The sequence below is a fragment of the Mytilus edulis genome, chromosome 5 (genome assembly GCF_963676685.1).
Source record: "Mytilus edulis chromosome 5, xbMytEdul2.2, whole genome shotgun sequence".
NCBI lineage: Eukaryota > Metazoa > Mollusca > Bivalvia > Mytilida > Mytilidae > Mytilus > Mytilus edulis.
The window spans coordinates 68,468,335-68,490,776 of NC_092348.1; the positions used below are offsets into that span (position 1 = coordinate 68,468,335).

The 22,442-nt window shown below is 32.7% G+C and overlaps 1 protein-coding gene and 2 long non-coding RNA genes across 6 annotated transcripts in view; 2 read left to right on the top strand and 1 right to left on the bottom strand.

The window, feature by feature from the left end:
* Positions 1 to 6,370: 6,370 nt before the first annotated feature.
* On the top strand, positions 6,371 to 7,811 carry LOC139524297 (uncharacterized). The gene is made up of 2 exons (XR_011664766.1): positions 6,371 to 6,699; positions 7,680 to 7,811. It is a non-coding gene; the product is annotated as an uncharacterized lncRNA (long non-coding RNA).
* Positions 7,812 to 10,294: 2,483 nt separating this feature from the next.
* The window catches only part of LOC139524341 (multidrug resistance-associated protein 1-like), a 93,358-nt gene continuing 81,210 nt past the window's right edge, over positions 10,295 to 22,442 (top strand). For all 4 annotated transcript variants that reach the window (XM_071319105.1, XM_071319107.1, XM_071319106.1 and 1 more), the window contains exon 1: positions 10,295 to 10,864. In XM_071319105.1, coding sequence (XP_071175206.1) covers positions 10,823 to 10,864 — 42 coding nt within the window. In that variant the 5' untranslated portion in view covers positions 10,295 to 10,822. The remainder of the gene's footprint in view (positions 10,865 to 22,442) is intronic.
* LOC139524344 (uncharacterized) lies at positions 16,934 to 20,991 on the bottom strand. The gene is made up of 3 exons (XR_011664771.1): positions 20,719 to 20,991; positions 19,075 to 19,219; positions 16,934 to 17,089 (listed from the first exon to the last, which is right to left on the bottom strand). It is a non-coding gene; the product is annotated as an uncharacterized lncRNA (long non-coding RNA).

The window sequence follows — 22,442 nt, forward strand, 5'->3', positions numbered from 1 at the left end:
ACAACTAAAAAAAAATGCAGGACAAAATTTTTAATCCTAGCCCCCCCATAAAAATCAAATGGTAGCTCCCTAAGAGGCATTATTCTGTGATTTCAATATGCTCAGATGTTTCTCGTATATGGTCAACTGTCAGTACAAATCATAATCTACTGCCAAGAATGATGAGACTGCAAAGCTACATAGACCAACCTATACAAATCACCACTGGTCTGTCAGAATATTATAGAAAAGATGGTCGGCTAACCATATAAATTCATAGGCGGATCCAGGGGGGCCCGGGCCCCCCCTTTCGTGGGAAAAATTTGGTTGATTATATAGGGAATCATTGAAGCATGACTGGAGCGGGCCCCCTCTTAGGTCAGTCAGCGGGCCCCCCCTTAGGAAAAGTTCTGGATCCGCCACTGAAATTGCTAGTCAATCACCACTGGTGTATCAGTATTATATAGGATAGATGGTCAGCTGCCTATACACATCACTAGTCAACCACCACTGGTCTGTCAATATTATATATAGGATAGAAATCCAATAGATGGTCAGCTACCTATACAAACCACTAGCTAATAACCACTGGTATGTCAGTATAATATATGATAGATGGTCAGCTACCTATACAAATACAAGTCAAACATCACTGGTCTGTCAGTATGATATAGGATAGTTGGTCAGTTACCTATATAAAACACAAGCCAATCACCACTAGTATATCAGTATAATATAGGATAGATAGTAAGCTTATAGGCTATACAGACCACTAGCCTATCACCACTGGTATGTCAGTATAATATAGCATAGATGACAATCTACCTTTACAAATCACAAGCAAATCACCACTGGTCTGTCAGTATTATAGGATAGATTGTCAGCTACCTATACAAATCACTAACCAATAACCACTGGTCTGTCAATATAATATAGGATAGATGGTCAGCTATCAATACAAATTACTAACCAATCACAAATGTTATGTCAGTATGATATAGGATAGATGGCCAGCTATCTATACAAATCACTAACCAATCACCACTGGTCTGTCAGTATGATATAGGATAGATGTCCAGCTACCTAAACAATTCACTAACCAATCACCACTGGTCTGTCAGTATAATATAGGATAGATAGTCAGCTATATTGTACCTATACATATCACTAGCCAATTACCATTGGTATGTCAGTATAATAAATGAAAGATTTCAGCTACCTATACAAATCACTAACCAATCACCACTGGTCTGTGAGTATAATAAATGAAAGATTTCAGCTACCTATACAAATCACTAACCAATTACCACTGGTCTGTCAGTATTATATAGGATAGATTGTCAGCTACCTATACAAATCACTAGTCCATCACCACTGGCTGTTAGTAGGATATAGGATAGATGGTCAGTTATCTATACATGTCACTAGCCAATCACCACTGGTCTGTCAGTATAATAAATGAAAGATTTCAGCTACCTATACAAATCACTAACCAATTACCACTGGTCTGTCAGTATTATATAGGATAGATTGTCAGCTACCTATACCAATCACTAGTCCATCACCACTGGCTGTTAGTAGGATATAGGATAGATGGTCAGTTATCTATACATGTCACTAGCCAATCACCACTGGTCTGTCAGTATAATAAATGAAAGATTTCAGCTACCTATACAAATCACTAGTCCATCACCACTGGCTGTTAGTAGGATATAGGATAGATGGTCAGTTATCTATACATGTCACTAGCCAATCACCACTGGTCTGTCAGTATTATATAGGATAGATTGTCAGCTACCTATACCAATCACTAGTCCATCACCACTGGCTGTTAGTAGGATATAGGATAGATGGTCAGTTATCTATACATGTCACTAGCCAATCATCACTGGTCTGTCAGTATAATAAATGAAAGATTTCAGCTACCTATACAAATCACTAGTCCATCACCACTGGCTGTTAGTAGGATATAGGATAGATGGTCAGTTATCTATACATGTCACTAGCCAATCACCACTGGTCTGTCACGACTCAGTATGATATAGGATAGATGGTCAGCTACCTATCATTAACCAATCATCGCTGGTTGGTCAGTATTATATAGGCAAGATGGTTAGCTACCTATACAAATCACTCTACAATCACAACTGGTGTTTCAGTATAATATAGGATAGATGATCACTCACCTAGAAAAATCATTTGCCAATCACCATTTATTTAGTATGTCAGTATAGTAGGATTGGTTGTCAGGTACCCATACAAATCATCAATGACGGAATTACGGAATTTCGGAATATCAGAATTTCAGAATTTCGGACAAGGGTAAAACTATATGGCACCGACAACTTCGTTGCGGGGCCATAAAAAGTACGCCTGAAATAACGACGCAATTACCATTTCTGTGTGAGAGTTCAAATGCCTATGTGATAGGATAGTGATAGAACTCCCTCAGCACCTTTAATCACTATATCAAATTGGTGCTTGGGTGTTCAACAAGTGTTTAAATATGCACTAATGATAGAGTAGTGATAGAAAACCAACTCCACCCTTATTCACTAGCACCGTTGGTGTTGAAGATGTCAAATAACTTGCTATATGATCGAGATTGAAAAGTAGTTACACCTTAAATCATTAACGTACAACGTACATATACTCTGGCCAATTAAGATATTGCCTAATCAGAACTGTAGGGCATAATGTAATGTGTTTGGGATGTCGGGGTTGATCCTTATTTTAGCGGGAATTCAAGATTTTAATACACTTATCGGGACATTTAAATCGATGGATATTTTTTCGGGTTCGGGGAAAGCATGTTTTTTTCGGGATGTCAGCCCTTCTAGATCTGAAGCTTGTCGTATGGTACTGTATAGATACTTCGTTGATTGTGTCATTGAGTTTCTGTCTCATGCCATATACCCAACATATTTTGACTAGAGATGCTTATTATTATTTCGGAAAAAATAACCTCTGGACGAATCACATGAAAATACAACGTTTTTTAGGTATAGAAAAGGTATGACCATATATCAACTCAATTCTCAATTAACTGTTTACCTAATAGTAATGCGAGCTTAAATATGATTGAAAGCTTTATTGATTTCTTGCATGGAACATATATAAAGGAAACGATATGATTTTTTTGCCTTTAAATTCGAAAATCAAAGATTTGTGTAAATTGCAGAACCCACTTAATAACACTGATACTACTATAACACGACATAATCTCGAGATGTTCGTACGATATTCGTTTATTTGTCTGTGTATTGTACATCCTCACCATTCGATATTTTATGGGAAAACACGGGTAAAAACTGTCTTATTATATTTATCAGATTTAAGACATATATCCTTAATAATCATAATTATATAAATATTATAAAATGCTGGTTTGCTGCACAACACAGCCGATTTTATTGAGTGTGTAAGGAAAGGTAGAATCCTTGGTTAGCTTGCTTTTAAGCTGAGCCATGAAGACATAATAAGGTTAGGTATACTACCCTTCTTTCGAAGTAGTATAGTCCTAACGTGAGACAGATAGATTGGTTATCTGCCGGACCAGCCTCTACTCTTAAAGGAGTGTTGTTTGCCTGACCTAATTATGACTTCACGGTTTTGCTAGCAAGCAAGCTAACCAAAGATATTACCTTTAACTACACACTCAATGCAATCGGCTGTAAACATAAGCTCTACGTAGATCTTTTACCTACATACAAGACAGCCCCTGTTTTATTGTAAAATAAACATTGCTACCGTGTGCTACTGGCGATTCAGTGACCCAGCGCCCAGCCCCTAGAAGTTCCCAGCTTATATATACATAAAGTTTATCATATGGATACGGGTAATGACTTACCACATGGGATTAAGACATATATTGGTCCAGAAAAGAAGCAGAAAAGAGACCTCGGGAGAGGGGGTACTGACTGCCCTAAGAGGCGGCCCGCTCCAGTCATGCTTGAGTGATTTTTCTATGTAATCAACCAATTTTTTTCCAGAAAAGAGGGGGGGGGGGCTTGATCCGCCTATGTCATGCATGTCACGGTCCAATTATGTATAGTGCGGCAAAACCTTGATGCATCTAAATGTCCAGATCTCACATCCTTTCAATTTACATGCAGTTTTGAAATATTACTGAAGAATTTCACGGACTATACAGAATCTGTAATTTCATGGACGAAATAATTGCTCTTATTATAAACAGAGACATATATAGTCTCTACTCATATTGTATTATAGTATGTCTCTACTCTTATCATGCATACATATCCTCAATTAAAACTGTAATTGAGCTCTAAAAGAATTTGAGTCATTTAAAGTTGTTCCCGATTTCTTGTAAACGGATCGAGACTAAAAAAAAGCCGACAAAAAAGCCTGACTCACTCGATGAAAATTATTAATGATAAAACAACAACCCCCCTAAAAAAAAACGAAGAGAAAATAAAGAGTAGAAAAATAACCAAGTAGATAAATATGGCACGCCGTTATTATATTTATTCAATTTCGAGATATCTTATTTAGTTAAATAAGATATCTTATAAACTAATTGAGATATCTTAATAACAAAATGAGATATCTTATATATTAATTGAGATATCTGATTTATTAAATAAGATATCTTATTAAAATGTTTATAAAGATATCTTATTAAATATATAAGATATATTATTTAAAATATAAGATATCTTATTAACTATATAAGATATCTTTTATATAGTTAATAATAGAGATATCTTATTTACTTGATAAGATATCTCCATAAGTTAATAAAATATCTCTATTAGTTTATAAGATATCTCTATGAATTAATGAGATATCTTATAAAGTATGTATTTAAAAGATATCCTAATAAAGAAGTAAGATATCATCTTATATACTTTATAAGATATCTTATTAATCAATAGAGATATAGATATATCTTATAAACTAATAGAGATATCTTATAAACTTTTAGAGATATCTTATTAACTTATAGAGATATCTTATAAACTAATAGAGATATCTTATAAACTTTTAGAGATATCTTTTTAACTTATAGAGATATCTTATTTAATTGGTTATAAAGATATCTTATTTAATATAAAAGATATCTCTATAAGTTAAAAAGATATCTCTAAAAGTTTATAAGATATCTCTATTAGTTTATAAGATATCTCTATTAGTTTATAAGATATCTCTATAAGTTAATAAGATATCTCTATTAATTAATAAGATATATCTGTTAGTTTATAAGATATCTCTATTAATTAATAAGATATATCTGTTAGTTTATAAGATATCTCTATTAATTAATAAGATATCTCTGTTAGTTTATAAGATATCTCTATTAATTAATAAGATATCTTATAAAGTACGATTTAAAAGATATCTTTATAAAAAAGTAAGATATATTATATACTTTATAAGATATCTTATTAAATAATAGAGATATCTTATTAACTTATAGAGATATCTTATAAACTAATAGAGATATCTTATAAACTTTTAGAGATATCTTATTAACTTATAGAGATATCTTATTAACTTATAGAGATATCTTATAAACTAATAGAGATATCTTATAAACTTTTAGAGATATCTTTTTAACTTATAGAGATATCTTATTTAATTGGTTATAAAGATATCTTATTTAATATATAAGATATCTCCATAAGTTAATAAGATATCTCTATTAGTTTATAAGATATCTCTATTAATTAATAAGATATCTTATAAAGTATGTATTTAAAAGATATCTTTATAAAGAAGTAAGATATCTTATATACTTTATAAGATATCTTATTAATTAATAGAGATATCTTATTAACTTATAGAGATATCTTATAAACTAATAGAGATATCTTATTTATTTTAAAATTAAATAAGATATCTTATAAAAATTAAAGATATCTTAATACTTAATAAGATATCTTGTTAAATAAATAAGATATCTTCAAATTTGAATAAATTTAAAAACGGCGTGCCATAGATATAGCTTACAAAAAAAATCCACAAAATATGTAACGCGGCCCTGTAAGAAAGCACCCTTAATTACGTTTACGTTTACGACCTCCACACTCGCAGCGAAAAACAAATCTTGATGAAATCTTAACGTCAAGTCAAGGATTACTAATGTCTATACATATCGTTTGGTCAAATTACGAGTACGCCCTAATGACAAAATTCTACAATTCTTAAGAGAAATGGAAGTATATCCCAAATGATAACGATTATCTTGCGTTATTTGTACCAGAGACAATACAATACAATCTCTGTTCGTACGTACAAATGTTCGATTTTGTGAACCGATGCTCTGGTTCCCGGCGATGAAAAGTTTACCTCTGTCGGTGTCGATTAAGTCGAGGAACAGTTTTGTGGTTATAAAAGGGAAGTTACTCTAACTTTTAGCCTGTCTGTGTCTAGTCTCGATCATCCAGCCGCTTTATTTTTCAAAGTAGAGCGTCTGGATGACAAGTGATATACAAATGGTAATTTATGACATTCGGAATAGTATCGGCTTTTTTAGCTTGTTGTCAAAGATAATGTCCAAGACGAATAACCAAGAAGTTGGTTATTGACTTCGGAAGAAATGACATTACGATAATATTATTGAAAAGCCCGAGTGTACCAATTGTTGTTTAAAGCTATTTATATATTTTTGTGACGACATACAATTCATGGAAAACACCATACAGCATGGCTTACATGGACATGGAGGCGAAGTAAAAACCAGCACATCCAACCTTGGTAAGATGTTATAACAACACACACTGTAACATAAATTGCAAGTAGTAGTTATATTCTTTCATGCATGTCCGTGCAACGAAAACGAGTTTATAATTATACAATAAAGGTCAATTGTTATGTTGACTGGGACCACTCGATCAGTCGTATACGTTATAAATACATTTTGGGTTGATGTGTAGTATCGTTAACTTTATAAATACTTGATGGAAAACTGCTAGGACGCCGAAATATCATCTTCATCCAAGATATGTTTGTTGTATCTATCTAAATCTTGTTATGTGTGTAAAAAAAAAAGGGGGGAGGAGAGATACACAATGATGACTGATGTACACTTTCAAAGAAAAACAAACAAAATGTATCTAGGAGATGCTAGAAGATTTTATACTAATTGGTCCAAATGATTTGTACATTCAATTTTCTGCAAAACAAAAGACAGTTAAACAATATATTCAGCATCAATGAAAAGACGTGTAAATGAGGCAGCAACCAGTGAATCTAATGCCATAAAATACCAAATCGTCATGATTAACAGTTTATCATGTAGACTAAAACAAAAAGTGAAGATAAAATTGCCAAAAGCTCAATATTACACAAATAAGGAGATGCGGTATGAATACCAATGAGAACTATCCACCCAAGTTCAAATGAATTGAATGTGAGTAATTATAAGCAACTGTATGGCCTTCAAAAATTAGAAAAATCCATGCATGGTTTGGATAGAGAAAATAAACAGGGACTGTGTCAAAGAGACACTGGGAAACCCGACAAAAAAGCAGTAAACAGTTCGATGTCACCAATGGGTCGGGTCTTCAACGCAGCAATATAATCTTGCATATTGATGCGGGATTCAGCTTGCCCCAGGACAATCATTTATACAATATATTTCTATGATGGTTTTTTAAACATTTTTTTTTTCATATATATATGCTATGCTGGTGACTAAACATTAATATGATTTTAATATTTACTTTCTTTTGTAGACAAACCAATGATGGTTTATGGACACAGATTTTATGTGTAAAATGTGAAGAATTAAAAAACATGTAATATTCAGGATTTTCATTGTATCATAACCATGCTTCAATTTTATAAGAACAAAGTTCAAACCGAAAGATTTTTTTTTTTAATTACTGAAGCATCAATCAATATAAATAGATCACATTACAAAACATGTTAGGTATATATTATTTAGACAGCCGCCACAAATCGAAAAAAATACACAGACGTATATTGATTAAATGAAACAAATATCAAGAAACACATTGTTGTCAGACATGGTAGGGAAATTAGATTTGTATTAACAAATTAAAAATCATATGAACAATTAAAGAGTTAGTTTTTATGGTTGAATTGTATCTCATTTTCATGTGGGGTCTTTTTATAGTTGAATATATGATACGGAGTTTTCTTGATATTGAAGGTCATGCAGTGATCACATTTGCGTATATCCATGTCATTTGAACTCTGCTGGGTTGCTGCCTCGTTAGAAATCATTCCAATTTCCTTATATTTATTTAAAAGGTTCACATGAGAAGTTTTTGTTCTTGTGAATCTATCCTTTATTGCATGCTAATACATGATGAATATTATAAGAGTTGCCTTGGAGAATTAGAATACACTTTTGAGTTAATTTTTTTTTTACAAGTTACTATGTAGTATGAAATAAATCCCATTCCATCTTTTCCATGTACATGATTCAAACATGCATTCAAAGAGTATTGGGTTTCATGACTGACTGTTTAAGTTCTATATTTCTCCATGGACACGGGCTATACTTGCAAAGTGGTTTTGTGTGAAGGTTGGTTCCTACATATTTTCTTCCTAAAAGGATTAGGCGATTATTGGTGAAACAGCTAAGAAACATTCAGACTATTCTGTCGTTTGCAGTTTAAAGATCAGTTAATTTTGCAAATAAAAATTGAGTTGGCTTATTGTGTGATTTCGCTGATCTGCCAGTTATACCTGTTTAGGAAGTTTTTCTACATAAGCAATCTTATAGTATTTTTATGAGATGTTTTTCTTTACATAGATGTAACTTGATGTGTGCTTTTTGGTAAGGTGAGTGCATCAGATTTATAAAAAAGGACATCATAAGGGACGACATAAAAAGTTCAATGAAGGATACAAAACTTAATTCACATAGTTTTGTCACTGACCCACCTAACCCCTTCTTAACTCAATTTGGGAAAAATTGATTGACCCATATGGATATATGTAAAAATCAATGTCGGATAACCAAATCTTGCAGCAGTTCAACCCCACCCCCAAACTATTTGAATTAAGTTTTTTTTTTTTTTTTTTTATCTTACATTGATCTTTTGATGTCGTCCCTAAGTTATTACTGTAACAGGAATTTACAGAAATGAGAATAATGAGACAAAACGAGGAAAAATGGATAAAAAATAAAGAATAGAGACTAACGGTGACACAATATACTGATGGTTGGTTGCTTAACGTCCAGTGACAAATATTTCATGCATGTTTAGGATGATGTAATAAAATACAAAGAGAGAATAATGGTATTTTATAGTATGAAGATAAGGGAATAAAGTGGACAGGTGTGCAATAAAATAAAAATAGTTTAATCTTTGGTAGCGTTTTTATCGTCTTGTGGTAAATAATGGTAATGTTCATGATGAAAAAAAATTAACAATAATTATATAAAGGAGGTCCTAATTTATAGCCCGTTCGGAATACATTGGTTGAAGAAATTATGACTCACTAAAAAATAAGGGTATATTGTATTGAAGCAGAAATATAGATTTAAGTATAACGGTCAACCTACGGACCCCTTTTGAAGCGTACAGAGAGCGTGGTATCCTCTATACACGAACAGTGGCGGATCCAGAACTTGTTATTAGAGAGAGGAACTACACACACTCGTGCTACAGTGTTTCCCTACATAATCAACCACATTTTTCCTACGACAAAAATGGGGTGGATCCGCCTATGACGAGTGCTATAATATTCAGTTACACAGGGCTGTAACTAGGCCTCAGAATAAATCGAGGAGGGCGTTTGGGTGCCGCCGTCTGCGGTACCCAGGTAATGGGGAAACCAGCCTGAGGGGTGACACAACCAGCCAAAAACTAGAAAAGTAGTTAATGATCAAGTCGAAGATAAAAACCATGACAAAAAATGAGTAAAACTTATATAAAGTACTTTTAATCAACGAAAAAAAATATCTGAATATATTTAAGCACGGCCAATTAAAGCTTGATTTTGACTCTTAGATCTTTGTTACATGTTTATAAATCACTGTTTCAGACACAGGCACTTGTCGCAGAAAAAAAATTCCTATGATACATTTTTGTACCTTAATATAACGCATTTAAGGCCTGTGGTTTCAGACAAGAACTCCGAGAACAGGAATACGTGTGAAATGTTTTTTTAAGCAGTTTTATTTATTTGACGTTTTACCACCAGCAAGTTAGTTGGCCAACATAGAGTGAGCTACAAGAATGTCATATACATGTACATATACTACACTGTTTTCTGCTGTTTTTTTTTTAATTATGTTGGGGATAACGGAAGTGCTATTTATAGATATGTTCTATATTTAATTATTTGTTACGCCCTCTATAAATATTTGATACAGCAGGGCATTTGGTAGTGTCGGTTTTGATAGATTTTGTCCTAACCGATTCCTCGTTATTACCTTAGACGTATTTTGCCAAGGCATTTGTGGGGCATCCGGGGTGACCCTCTCCCATTCAAAACACACAGATATTAAAAAAGGATATTTGATACATAGAAAAAAATACACTTTTTATACTTTGAGGACTGAGCGAATCAGGTGAGTGTGTGAGTTCGTATGTTTTATTTGATTGCATTGTATTTATGTTTTGGGAAGGTTAACTTTCTGGTAATAAGACCCGTCACGGCCTGGCTGGGGATTTGGGTAGGCAAATGCTCACATTAATCTGTACCGATACAGGCTCCAAATGTCCTCCTTTATACGCCATAACTATGGTGGTGCTCCTATTTAAAGGAGGCTCATACGGAGACAAGAAGAAGAAGACCAGTCCAGTTAATCACCCCAGACGCTGAGCTCAGACGCTATATTTAAATATGCGTCTGGGTAATCGAGACTAGTCTGTGTCATGAAGTGAAGTCAGAAGAAATGGTTCAGTCGTTCGAAGAATTTTGTGGTGGAACTCTATGGGTTTGTACTGTAGAAAACATGATTTTATGCTTGCCTTAATTTTTTGATTGCATCCAGTGTTCTCCCCAGGATTTTTGGATAGCGCTGTGGTAAGCGCGTGATTTTCGACAATTCTCAGTAACTTTGTCGCGGCGCGCGGTTGGTTTGTAATTGATTTGTTATGTGTTTTTCTTATATAATGCTATTGATGTTTTCTCTTGTAATGATGTCCTCATCATGCTCATGGAAGTTACCCCTTTGTTTGCTAATGTTATTGTCTGGATATAGACATGATAGAAGAAAAGTCTTTTTGTCTCCATTGTAAATACATATAATCCTCATATTATCTGTCTATAAAACCCAAGGAGAAGTCTTTTCCATGGTGGGTCTATACCAGACTGCCTAGATGTGAAGATTTCTTATCACTAACAGGTGATGTTGCAGAACATGTAGGACCAACAATAAAGTCATTGTCAGCTTCTGTGAGAAAGTTTTCAATGAAAAGATTGGTATTTTTTACATTTACTTTTATTAACATTTCTAGCAAAGTACAACATTTCAATAAAAATGGGTATAGTATTTCAAAGGAAGAAATGAAATTGCCCTTTTAATAATATTCAAATCTTATCAAAGACTTGCTTAAAAAAAAAGGCTAAAATATTCCAATTATGAATATGAAAGAAATCCTTTAAAAATATTTTAAAGAGATTTTTTTATTTCAAAGGTGAATTACCAATCAAATACATTATGTATGCCAATTGAAACAACTACCACCTTTAAAGGTTTTGTTTGATAATTTTATAAACATTTGAATACATGCCACCAGATAAGTTTGTCAAGATTTGACAATACTTCTTTTAGGTCTTTCCCTCCCAAATTATCTCCCTTACTGGCTGACATAACTTCCTGTTTACACTTGTGTCTTTTTTTTAGCATTAAATACTATTCCTTATCCAAGCCATCCTCTGTTTACATTAAATTTAAAGCAATATTTAATTAAGATATATTGATGATTGGTTGACAAATATCGATATTTTATAAATATTTACACAAAATTTTCGTTTTGTTTTATTCCCTTATCCATTTGAAAAAGAGCCATGTATGGTCAAGTAATCGTAAAATACGGGCTTATAATGAATCCCTTGATAACAGGGATGCTTCTTTCAAGCAATACAGGTTCGACAGTTCGGTTGTAAACGCAAAAAAAGTAATGATAATATGAGGCAGGCATAACCTGTGAATGGGGACGAAGTCTGTATGTATTATTTCTTACCTCAAACATGTTAATAAAGGAAACAGAAATACCGTAACGTTCCCGATTTCGGTTCTGTGGTTAGGGATTTAGCTGTGACGTTGTTTAAATTATGACGTCATATTCAATGTAAACAAAAGAAACGCTTCCATCAGGTAACGTTTTTTTCAAATCAAACAATTATTAAAAATGAAATTGTATTGAGTTCCAATCTTATATTTTACTAGACTGATACATATAATTTTCTTTTCAAAGTCTCATGCAAACAAGACAGATTTCTGCGCAAATGCGGGGAAAACCGGAACAGGAACTAGATCTGAAAAAAAAAGTTAACGATTTTGAGCAACTTCCAAGCAAGGACCGAAGCTCATAAACTCGGCAATCAATCCTTGCCGTCACCGGTATTTTGTATTTTCTGCGTCACTGATCGTTTATGCGGACTTGCTATTTTGTATTGTGACGTCACGATATAGAAACTGCCAGTTTCTATTGTAATCTACAAGCGTTCAAAGGGACACTACTCTTTGTGGTCGGAACTACTTTTTTGGGGTTTACACCAAAGACCCAAAAAGGAAATAGAAATGAATTGACGCTGATAATATACGATTCGAGTTATTGAAATTCCAGTTACCTTTTGTAACTTTTCGATAGGTTTTCTTCAAGTTTGCATTTTATTAAATGTAGAGTTAAATGAATTATTAAAATGAAAAGAAAAACATTTACTTTATAAATAAAGTCGAAACTGCAAGTGGAAACGAAAAGACTGCTTGAAAAAAAAATCTACCATAAGACTTATTCAAATTATTTAATTGCTTTTTCCCCCAGGTTTAAGATATTGGAAATTCATTATCAATATTTGCCAGAATAGAAATTGGCGTATTGGTATCGTTTACTTTTCTACATGGGGAGGGTTGAGATCTCATAAAAATGTTCAACCCCGCTGCATTTTTGCACCTGTCCGAAGTCAGGAGCTTCTGGCCTTTGTTAGTCTTGTATCATTTTTAATTTTAGTATTCTTGTGTATAGTTTGGAGTTAAGTATGGCGTTCATTATCACTGAACTAGTATATATATATTATTCAATGATTATTTGTAGGCACTGGTTACGGTTACATGGAAATGTAACAATAATACAAATATTATAGTTACATTGGAGACTAATTGCCGGAATGCAAAGTTGGGTGAGGAACCGATTCATTACAAATGTAACAATAATTACTGAGGCTACGGTTACATTACGTTATTGTTACATGAAAAACAGCAATGTACGCTAGATTGATTAAACTTAAATCTTCTATAGTTGTATTGCTTTATTCTTTCATATGTACTAAACAATACTTGTAATTTAATACTGATAAATAATAAAATATTATTATTCAACAAATGGTGTACAACTTGAATAGTTTTACTACGTATTAATGGTTTTGATGTTCTTAAAGATACTACTCAAAATTAGGAGTGTGACTGTCAAAGGCGAAAAATATAGTTCAATGGTTTCACTTTTTTAAAGTATTTAACTGCACACCTACTCTTATTACTGTCATTATACTTTGGACCAATTTTGTTTATGGTGAAAAAAAAATAAAACTTGGGATGCGTTTTAAACGAAACTGAAACAATGTCAAGACATCCATTTCATACAGCTTTATAACTTGACGCAAATTGATAATCAAAAGCAAAGTTTCACGGCTAACTGAAACTGAAATACTAAGAAATTATGTATGTACACGTATCCGTGGAGGACGTAATTTCGTTCATCAAAAATGTGTCGGACTTTAAAAACAACTTACTGGATTTGTAGAAATTGTCATTGTAAATAAAAAATTACAGTAAATAAATTGTATGTTATAAATGTATGTAATAAATGTCTTCAACTTTTATTATTTAGTACATATTACTAGTCCTATCGTACATTGCTTTTTTTCATGTAACAATAACGCAATGTAACCGTAGCCTCAATAATTATTGTTACATTCGTAATTAAACAGGTCCTTACCCAACCATGCATTCCGGCATTTAGTCTCCAATGTAACAATAATATTTTTATTATTGTTACATTTCCATGTAACCGTAGCCAGTGCCTTATTTGTATGGGGGCCAGCTGAGGGACGCCTCCGGGTGTGGGAATTTCTCGCTGCATTGAAGACCTTTTAATGACCTTCTGCTGTTGTCTGTTCTATGGTCGAGTTGTTGTCTGTTGACACATTCCCCATTTCCATTCTCAATTTTACTTTTATTTCAAAGCTATACATATGGGTCATTTAAAAAAAAAATGTGGAATTTTGAAATTAAAAAAAATCATTAAAAACGGTTACCGTTAACCTGGGAACAATATATCTAATATATATGTTCCTGCTTTAACATTCAAACAACCCTTTAAAGACGTAAGCAAATCAAAACAAACAGTACTTATAGAACAACATATTAAAAGATGCAATCTTAATAATGTCATACAAGAATATCTTGAAACTGCCTATTTTCATTCAATTAATCTTTTATCATTATTATTTAATAAAATGACCTTTGATACCATCTTTTATAATGACATGACAACTAAAATGTTATACCTTATGAAGATTTTAAAGTATTTACTGTAAACTTGTTAATGATCCCGACTATATGAGTATATAACCATACGGTCATGACCATACTTGTATGGTCCGGAACATATTTATATATACATAGATATATATGTGTAATATTCATCGCTGGACGTTAAACACTTATTATCAATTTTTGCAAAGATGATTGTTCATATCTTATGGCAATATTGCTTAGTAGGAAGATGTTGTATGATTGCCACTTTGTCAACTCTTTAAGAGACCAAATGACACAGAAAGTAATAGCTATTTGTCACAGTACGGCGTTCAACAATCACCAAAACCCATACCGCATAAGTAGCTATTAAAGCACCGAAATGTCAAATTTAAACTATCCAAATATAGTTAGCCAGTTGCTTGTAGCATCTAAACAAAAGACTCAAACGAGCCTGTGTCGCTCACCTTGGTCTATGTGCATATTAAACAAGGGACACAAATGGATTCATGACAAAAATTGTGTTTTGGTGATGTGTTTGTAGATCTTACATTACTGAAAATTATTGCTGCTTACAATGATCTCTATCTATAATACATAATTTGCCATTAAAGCGGGTTGTTTGGCATGCCACAAAACCAGGTTCAACCATACATTTTTTTTTCTTAAAATGTCCAATATACCAAGTCCGGAAAATGGCCATTGTTATATTATAGTTCGTTTCTGTGTGTGTTACACAATGTGTATGTTGTGTTTCTGTTATGTGTTCTCTTATATTTGATGCGTTTCCATCAGTTTTAGTTTGTAACCAGGATTTGTTTACTTTCTCAGTCAATTGTGAGTTTCGAACAGCGATATACTACTGTTGCCTTTATTTGCCCCAGAAGAGCAAATTGTTAAAAATTTACTATAAAGAGCAATAACTCCTTAATAAGGGGTCACTTGACCATTTTGGTCATTTTGACTTATTTGTAGTATTTGTATTATCTATAATAACATTCAAGATAATAACCGAAAGCTGCAAACATTTCTTAAAATTATCTATTCAGAGGCAGCAACCCAACAACAAATTGCCTGATTGGCCTAAAAAATTCAGGGCAAATAGATCTGGGTCTAATGAACATTTGTATCCTCGTCAGATTTGCTCTAAATGGTTTCAGAGGTATGAGTCGAAAAACTGCATTCTACCGTAAGTACTAATTTTAGCCATGTCAGCCATTTTAGTTCACCGGCAGGGTCATCGGACACATTTTTTAAAATAAATACCCTATTGATGATTGTGGACAAGGTTGGTTCAATTTGTCTCATTGTTAAAGGCCATATGGTTACCTCTTATTGTTAATTTCTGTGTTATTTTGGTCTCTTGTGGATAGTTGTCTCATAGGCAATCATACCACATCTTCTTTTTTTATATATCAGTAGTTATAGAGAAGATTTTTGTAAAAGTTTTAAAAAATTTGACTATAAAGGTCAAAAACTCCTTAAGGGGTCAACTGACCATTATCATCTTGACATATTTGTGTATCTTAATTTGCTGAACATTATTGCTGTTAACAGATTATCTCTATCTATAATAATATTCACGATAATAACCAAAAACGGCAAAATTTCCATAAAATTACCAATTATGGAGCAGCAACTCAATAATGGGTTGTCCCATTCATCGGAAAATTTCAGAACAGGTACATCTTGACCTGATTGACAATATGATTGGGCGTCAGATTTACTCTACATGCTTTGGTTTCAGAGTTGTAAGCCAAAATCTACATTTTACCCCTATGTTCAAATTTTAGCCATGGCCGCCATCTTTGTTGGTTGGCCGGGTCACTTGACACATTCTTTTAAGTTAGATACACAAATGATGATTGTGGCCAAGTTTGGTTAAATTGGGCCAGTAGTTTCAGAGGAGAAGATTTTTTGTAAAAGTTAATGGACGACAGATGACGGAAGACTAAGGACGCCAAGTGATGAGAAAAGCTAACTTGGTCCTGTGGGCCAGGTGAGCTAAAAAGTGACTCAACTCTTTATCATCGTAATAATAAATTAATGGCACATCATCAAAAAAAGATTGACCATGCAATTTCATAATCTCTTCATGTTTGACCTTAACACCTAAAACTCAGTAGAGATTTCCATGTATTCTTAAAATGTATTCTGGTGCATTAACATATGTTAGGCTTTGAACTATTTCTCATTAGTTAAGGCCATATTGATGTCTGTAATGGCTTACATCAAAATTTACTAGTTTTTGACTATGACCCTTCTCCATAGATTGATTTTTAAGATTGACTTATAAAAAACAAGTAAAATTATATATGTTTATTTCCTGTGTGTATGATAATTGTTTGAATTACAACATTTATAAAAGTCTGTGACTGTCATTCTCTATCAGCACACAAAATACTAAGTATATTTCTTTCAAGTCAGCTTCTCTGTGTTACAGTTCCATATATGTCCATTCTAGAAGAAAAAATCATTAATTAATAGATTTATAGTATAATATGTACTGCATTGCATATCATTTTTTATCAAAGTTTCGTATTGTCTATTTGACTTTATGAATGATCAGAATAGTTCATACAAAAATAAGAAAAAACCCAATGCATAATGATACATGAACAATAAAAAAAAATACCTATAATCAAATTCAGAACATATCAGGAGATCATGTGCAAAAATCTAGTAAAATATAACATATATTTTTTCATATCTTTGAAGCTATTACATATTGATCTTATCTCCCTTTGCAACTACAATGTACTACAGAATGTAATTTAAAAGCTAAAATTATATTTCACAAGGTATTTTAGAGCTTTGTTTAAAGAAAACTAGTTTGTAGAATGCATAGAAAAACACCATTCTAGAAGAAATAATTCAAAATCTGATATAATATACATGTATATATATTTATATGTTTAGTAAAATAAAACATGCGTCTGTCTAAGTCTTTGATAAGTGCAATTTATAGCTAGAAACAAGCATGAGAGGAGGCCACTAAAAAGAGCATATTTTCCGCAAATATTTAATTTTGACAAATGTAGCTTTCAATAATTTTTCTTCAACCCATTCATTTTTTCTGCTTGAAAAAAAACTTTTGATAAAGGAAATGTGATATATATACAGTCTGCACCAAAATCTTTTCTCAACTACTAGTCCAAAGACCAATATTCTGACATTTTTCTTATTGGTTCAAACAAAGTTTTGCAAAAACTTACTAGTCCAAAATTTTTTTACTAGTCTGGGGCTTCAGATATGTATGCAGAGATATATTTTATATATAAAATGAAGAAAGGAAATGGGGAATGTGTCAAAGCGACAACAACCAGACCATAGAGCAGACAAATGCTGAAGGCCACCAATGGGTCTTCAATGTAGCGAGAAACTCCCGCACCAGGAGGCGGTGTCCAGCTGGCCCCTTAAAAAAACATGTATACTAGTACAGTGATATTATACATGTATGTTTATAGTGGCTCAAATCTCCAATTATCTCCAACTTCAAATCAAGAAAAGAAAAATCACAAATTTATAGATATTTGAAGAATACATATGATTAGTGACAGATTTCAATATTTACATGATGATGAAAACCTTATGAAACAGTGTATTGAACTAATTTACAATATGATCAAAATTTTGGTGAGTTGCTATAAATTTGCTATAGTTTGTTATTTTTTGCCAAAATTGAATGTAATAATATGAACGAAAGAGTAAGATCAGCAAGTCTTAGAAAAACTTTTTATTTTCATACTTAGAATATGTTTTTTTGGAACTCCAAACACACTCTCTAAATATTGACTATTTTGACAAAAATAATCAAAGTTAGCTGATTTCTCATTTACAGTCATATAAAATTGCACATTAGTTTACTATCAAACCGACATTCAAGTACAAAAGTAGGGTTGTTTGACCCTACCTATATTTCTAGCATATTACAGAAATAATCAGTTTTAATGAGGACTATATTTCATGGTCTGAAATTGCCATTTCACATTATTTCATCTGTTTCAAAAGATTGCAGTATTTTACATTTATATATATATATATGACTTTAGTTTTTTCATTAAATGTTTTTTTTTAAACTACTACTAGAAACTTAATTTACACTTTAAATATGAATTCACTTGTCCTATATATGAGAAAAAAAATGATGTTCTATATGTACATGTATGTATGATGGTCTGGATTGGGAGGGGGGGGGGTCTGTTATTCTGTAAACATTGAATTTTCACCCCTTTTTTTCTCTAATCTTCAAAAAATTAACACCTTTTTTCTCTAATCTTCAAAAAATTAACCCCTTTTTTCTCTAATTTTCATTTTTTTTGCCCATTATTCTCTAATCTTTATTTTTTAAGGGCATTATTCTTTAATCATTTAACCCCATCCAAACCCTCATGTATACATTCAAAATTCTAATTATTTTATATATAAGACTATCTAAAACTTACCAAATGATAAAATACTATTGAAATTAACATTTCCCGCGATAAAATTTAAAAACTGCTACTTCTCACATCTCCTGCCTGTCCTGGCACCTCATGTTAATATGACAGTGTCATGATAATCAGTCATCAGTTACTTAGTACAAGAAACCTAAAAAGATAATTATCTATCATCAGTATCAGCACTATATATTTCAAAATATATATACAGCTAGTCAACAAAAGAGGGGTACTGATCATGATTTCCCCCTGCACTCTTCTGTGTCTTTACCTTCAGCCTACACATGAAAGTCTTAAAGGGGGGAACATTGAAGACAAGGACACCAAAATAGCATAAATTCAACAAAAACACAAAAATTAAAAATATATAATCATATAATATAATATGGTAAGTGGAATATAACAGTATTATATATGCCTGGTTTTCTGTAAACTAGCCATTAGTAGCTAGATGATCCAACTGATCAATGGAATGTACATGTACATTTTGTGTACATTGTAATAAAAATGGGTGATTATGCATTGTAATTGTACATTTTTGTAAATTAAAATACATGATTCTGGCATTTGAACATAACTATTAGTATTTGCAGCCTATTATCTATCTATCTTCCTTTTAAGGAGTGGACACATTCTTGAGTGTTACTGATAAATACTCCAGCTTATAAATGTTGTTTAGAAATTATAGACACAAAACCTGTGAAGTAGATTTTTTCTTTTCATGACATACATGTACAAATAAATAATGACACCATAATTTCATAGGTAACCTTTTATTGCTAGCTCATTTGATTCCTAATCATGCATGCGGCTTCCAATAGCAGATACATGTATATGCTATTGCTTAGGCAGCAACCATTTGATTTTCTGGGGGACGGGGGGGGGGGCTATGGTTTTTTTTGGAAAAAAAAGTTTGTTTCCAGTTTTGATTCTGAGAAAAAGAAATTGTTTGTTTCACCCTCAGCTGCCACTATATGTAATGCTAAAATTGAAAGAAAAAAATTGTTTTCGACTTGTCGCGAAAAAATAGATTGTTTTTCGCCGCAGGCGAAAAAAAAGTTTGTACAGAAAATAAAACCATAGCCCCCCAGAAAATCAAATGGTTGCTGCCTTAGAGCTAATTTTTGGTGCTGCTTTTTATAATTTATTTTGCATGCCCGTGCCTTGTTTTATTTGTTATTGCATATGTTTTTATATTCGGTGAAAAGCTCATTAGAGCATATGTTTGTACTGTTTGTCAATATGCTGAATCCAAATAAAGTTTTACTTACTTACTTGCTAAGGATTTGTATAATACAAATCCTTGCTCATGCTAATGCCACACAATAATGATAATGCAGTGGTTTTTTTTTTTTTGGGGGGGGGGAGGGGGTGATCCTATTATCTTTAATATCCAGCAAACACTATTTTCTGTCTATGAGAATAAATGTATGCATGCCACAGTATGGTACCGCAGCTAGAATAAAGTGTGATACCTTTTTTTTAAGTACACCCTCCCCCTTTTTTAAATTTCTGTTATTTCTCCTTCCAAGAAACGGCAATTTTGTTTATTGTCCACCAGCGATCAGACCTGACACCTATACAATTGAATTCTGTCATATACATTGATTTAAAATAGTTATATCGTTTAATATAAGTAAAAAATCATACCTGTATGGTTTGTACGCTGGCGGTCGCCAACTTGGAAAACGTAAACAAAGTAGTTCGCATGTACGCACTTTCCACAGAATGGTCAAACGGCTACAAATTGTCGTATGTTTAAAAATGAACCGTTAAAGTTAATACAAAAACATGTTTTAAATATATGTTTATGCAATTAACGAAAAAATGTATGCATGCGCTGCGGATGCTTAATCTCTGCAAGATCTTGCACGGTGTGAGTACGGCTGAAGGCAAGGGTGTTAAACGCAGGACTTCGGGAATGTCCGGAGAGCCGACAACCTTGCTTCGGAAGTTGGATTTTGAGTTCATTAGTAGAATGAAAAATTCGGGAAATTTTCCTGATTTTTTTTTTTTTTTTATTATTGATTTTTCTACCGTAATTGGGGACTTCGTCCCCATATAATCGTAGATGGTTCAAAAATTGGTCGAGACAACGTTGTCGGAGAAGGGGGTAAAACCTCCCTTATAATATGAGGCAGGCATTACCTGTAAATGGGGACTAAGTCTGTATGAATTATTTTTTTGTAACTTTATTATTTGTCAAAAAAAAAGAAACGGAAATACCGTAACGTTTCCGAGTTTGGTTCTGTTGTTAGGGATTTTAGTTGTGACGTTATTTAAATTATGACGTCATATGCAATGTAAACAAAGAAACGCTAGCATTAGGTAACGTTTTTTCATATCAAGGAATTATTAAAAATGAAATTGGTATTGCGCGTTTCTTCCTATTTTATACTAGACTGATAAATATATATTTTACTCAAAGTTTCATACAAACGAGACCGGAAAAAGGAAGTATATTGTACATTTCTGCGCAGGTCCGGGATTTCAAAACATGACATAAAAAAAATTGAACGATTTTGAGTTCATTAGTACAATGAAAAATTCGGGAAATTTTCCCGAATTTTTTTTTTATTGAATTTTCTACTGTTATTGGGGACTTCGTCCCCATATAATTTAGAAATGAACTTTTCAGCACCCGAGACATGTATTATATGTCTCTGTTAGCACTGTCCATTCATTTCATACGTTTCGGCATCTTTATAAAGCGAAAAAATGTAGCAGTGTTCTGTTAACCTTACGACGTTTAACTTGGCTTCACCCAAGCTGGACATCGAGAAAGTGAATTTCTAAAGTCTAGTATCAGCTTGGGGTTTGTTTTTCTAATCATATCCTCTTAATTGTTTTCAAAGGGTAAAATTCATTACTGTAGAATTTCTGATTAAACAGATATTAGTTCGATTGGGTGATAATTAATACTTCGATTCAAAGACTAGCTCATTGAAGCCAATTTGATCGTTCTTAAAATCAGTGTTTGTTCAAAGTTCGTTAAACAAGTTTGTTAATGTCGTTGGGAAATGCGGTCAATTTATTTCTTCTCATTTCATTCATATATGCCTCTATATATTCATTAAATAGATGTCAATGTTGAAATCATTGTTTATTTTGATCTCTCAACGACGCCATTTTGTAAAATTTATTAGACTGGTCCCGCGGAGTTACTTTAATACAACGGAAATAATTCTTTCAAAAATCGTTAACCAGTCAATCACGTGATCCGAAAAGAAAAATAAGCGGGAAATTTTAAAAAATACGAAAAAAAATATAGCGACGCGGTTGAACGGGATAGCGACGCGGTCAGTGCAATAGGACAGCGGGAAATTGAAATAGCGCAGAAAATCGCGGCGCTAAAACGGCCTGGGGAGAACACT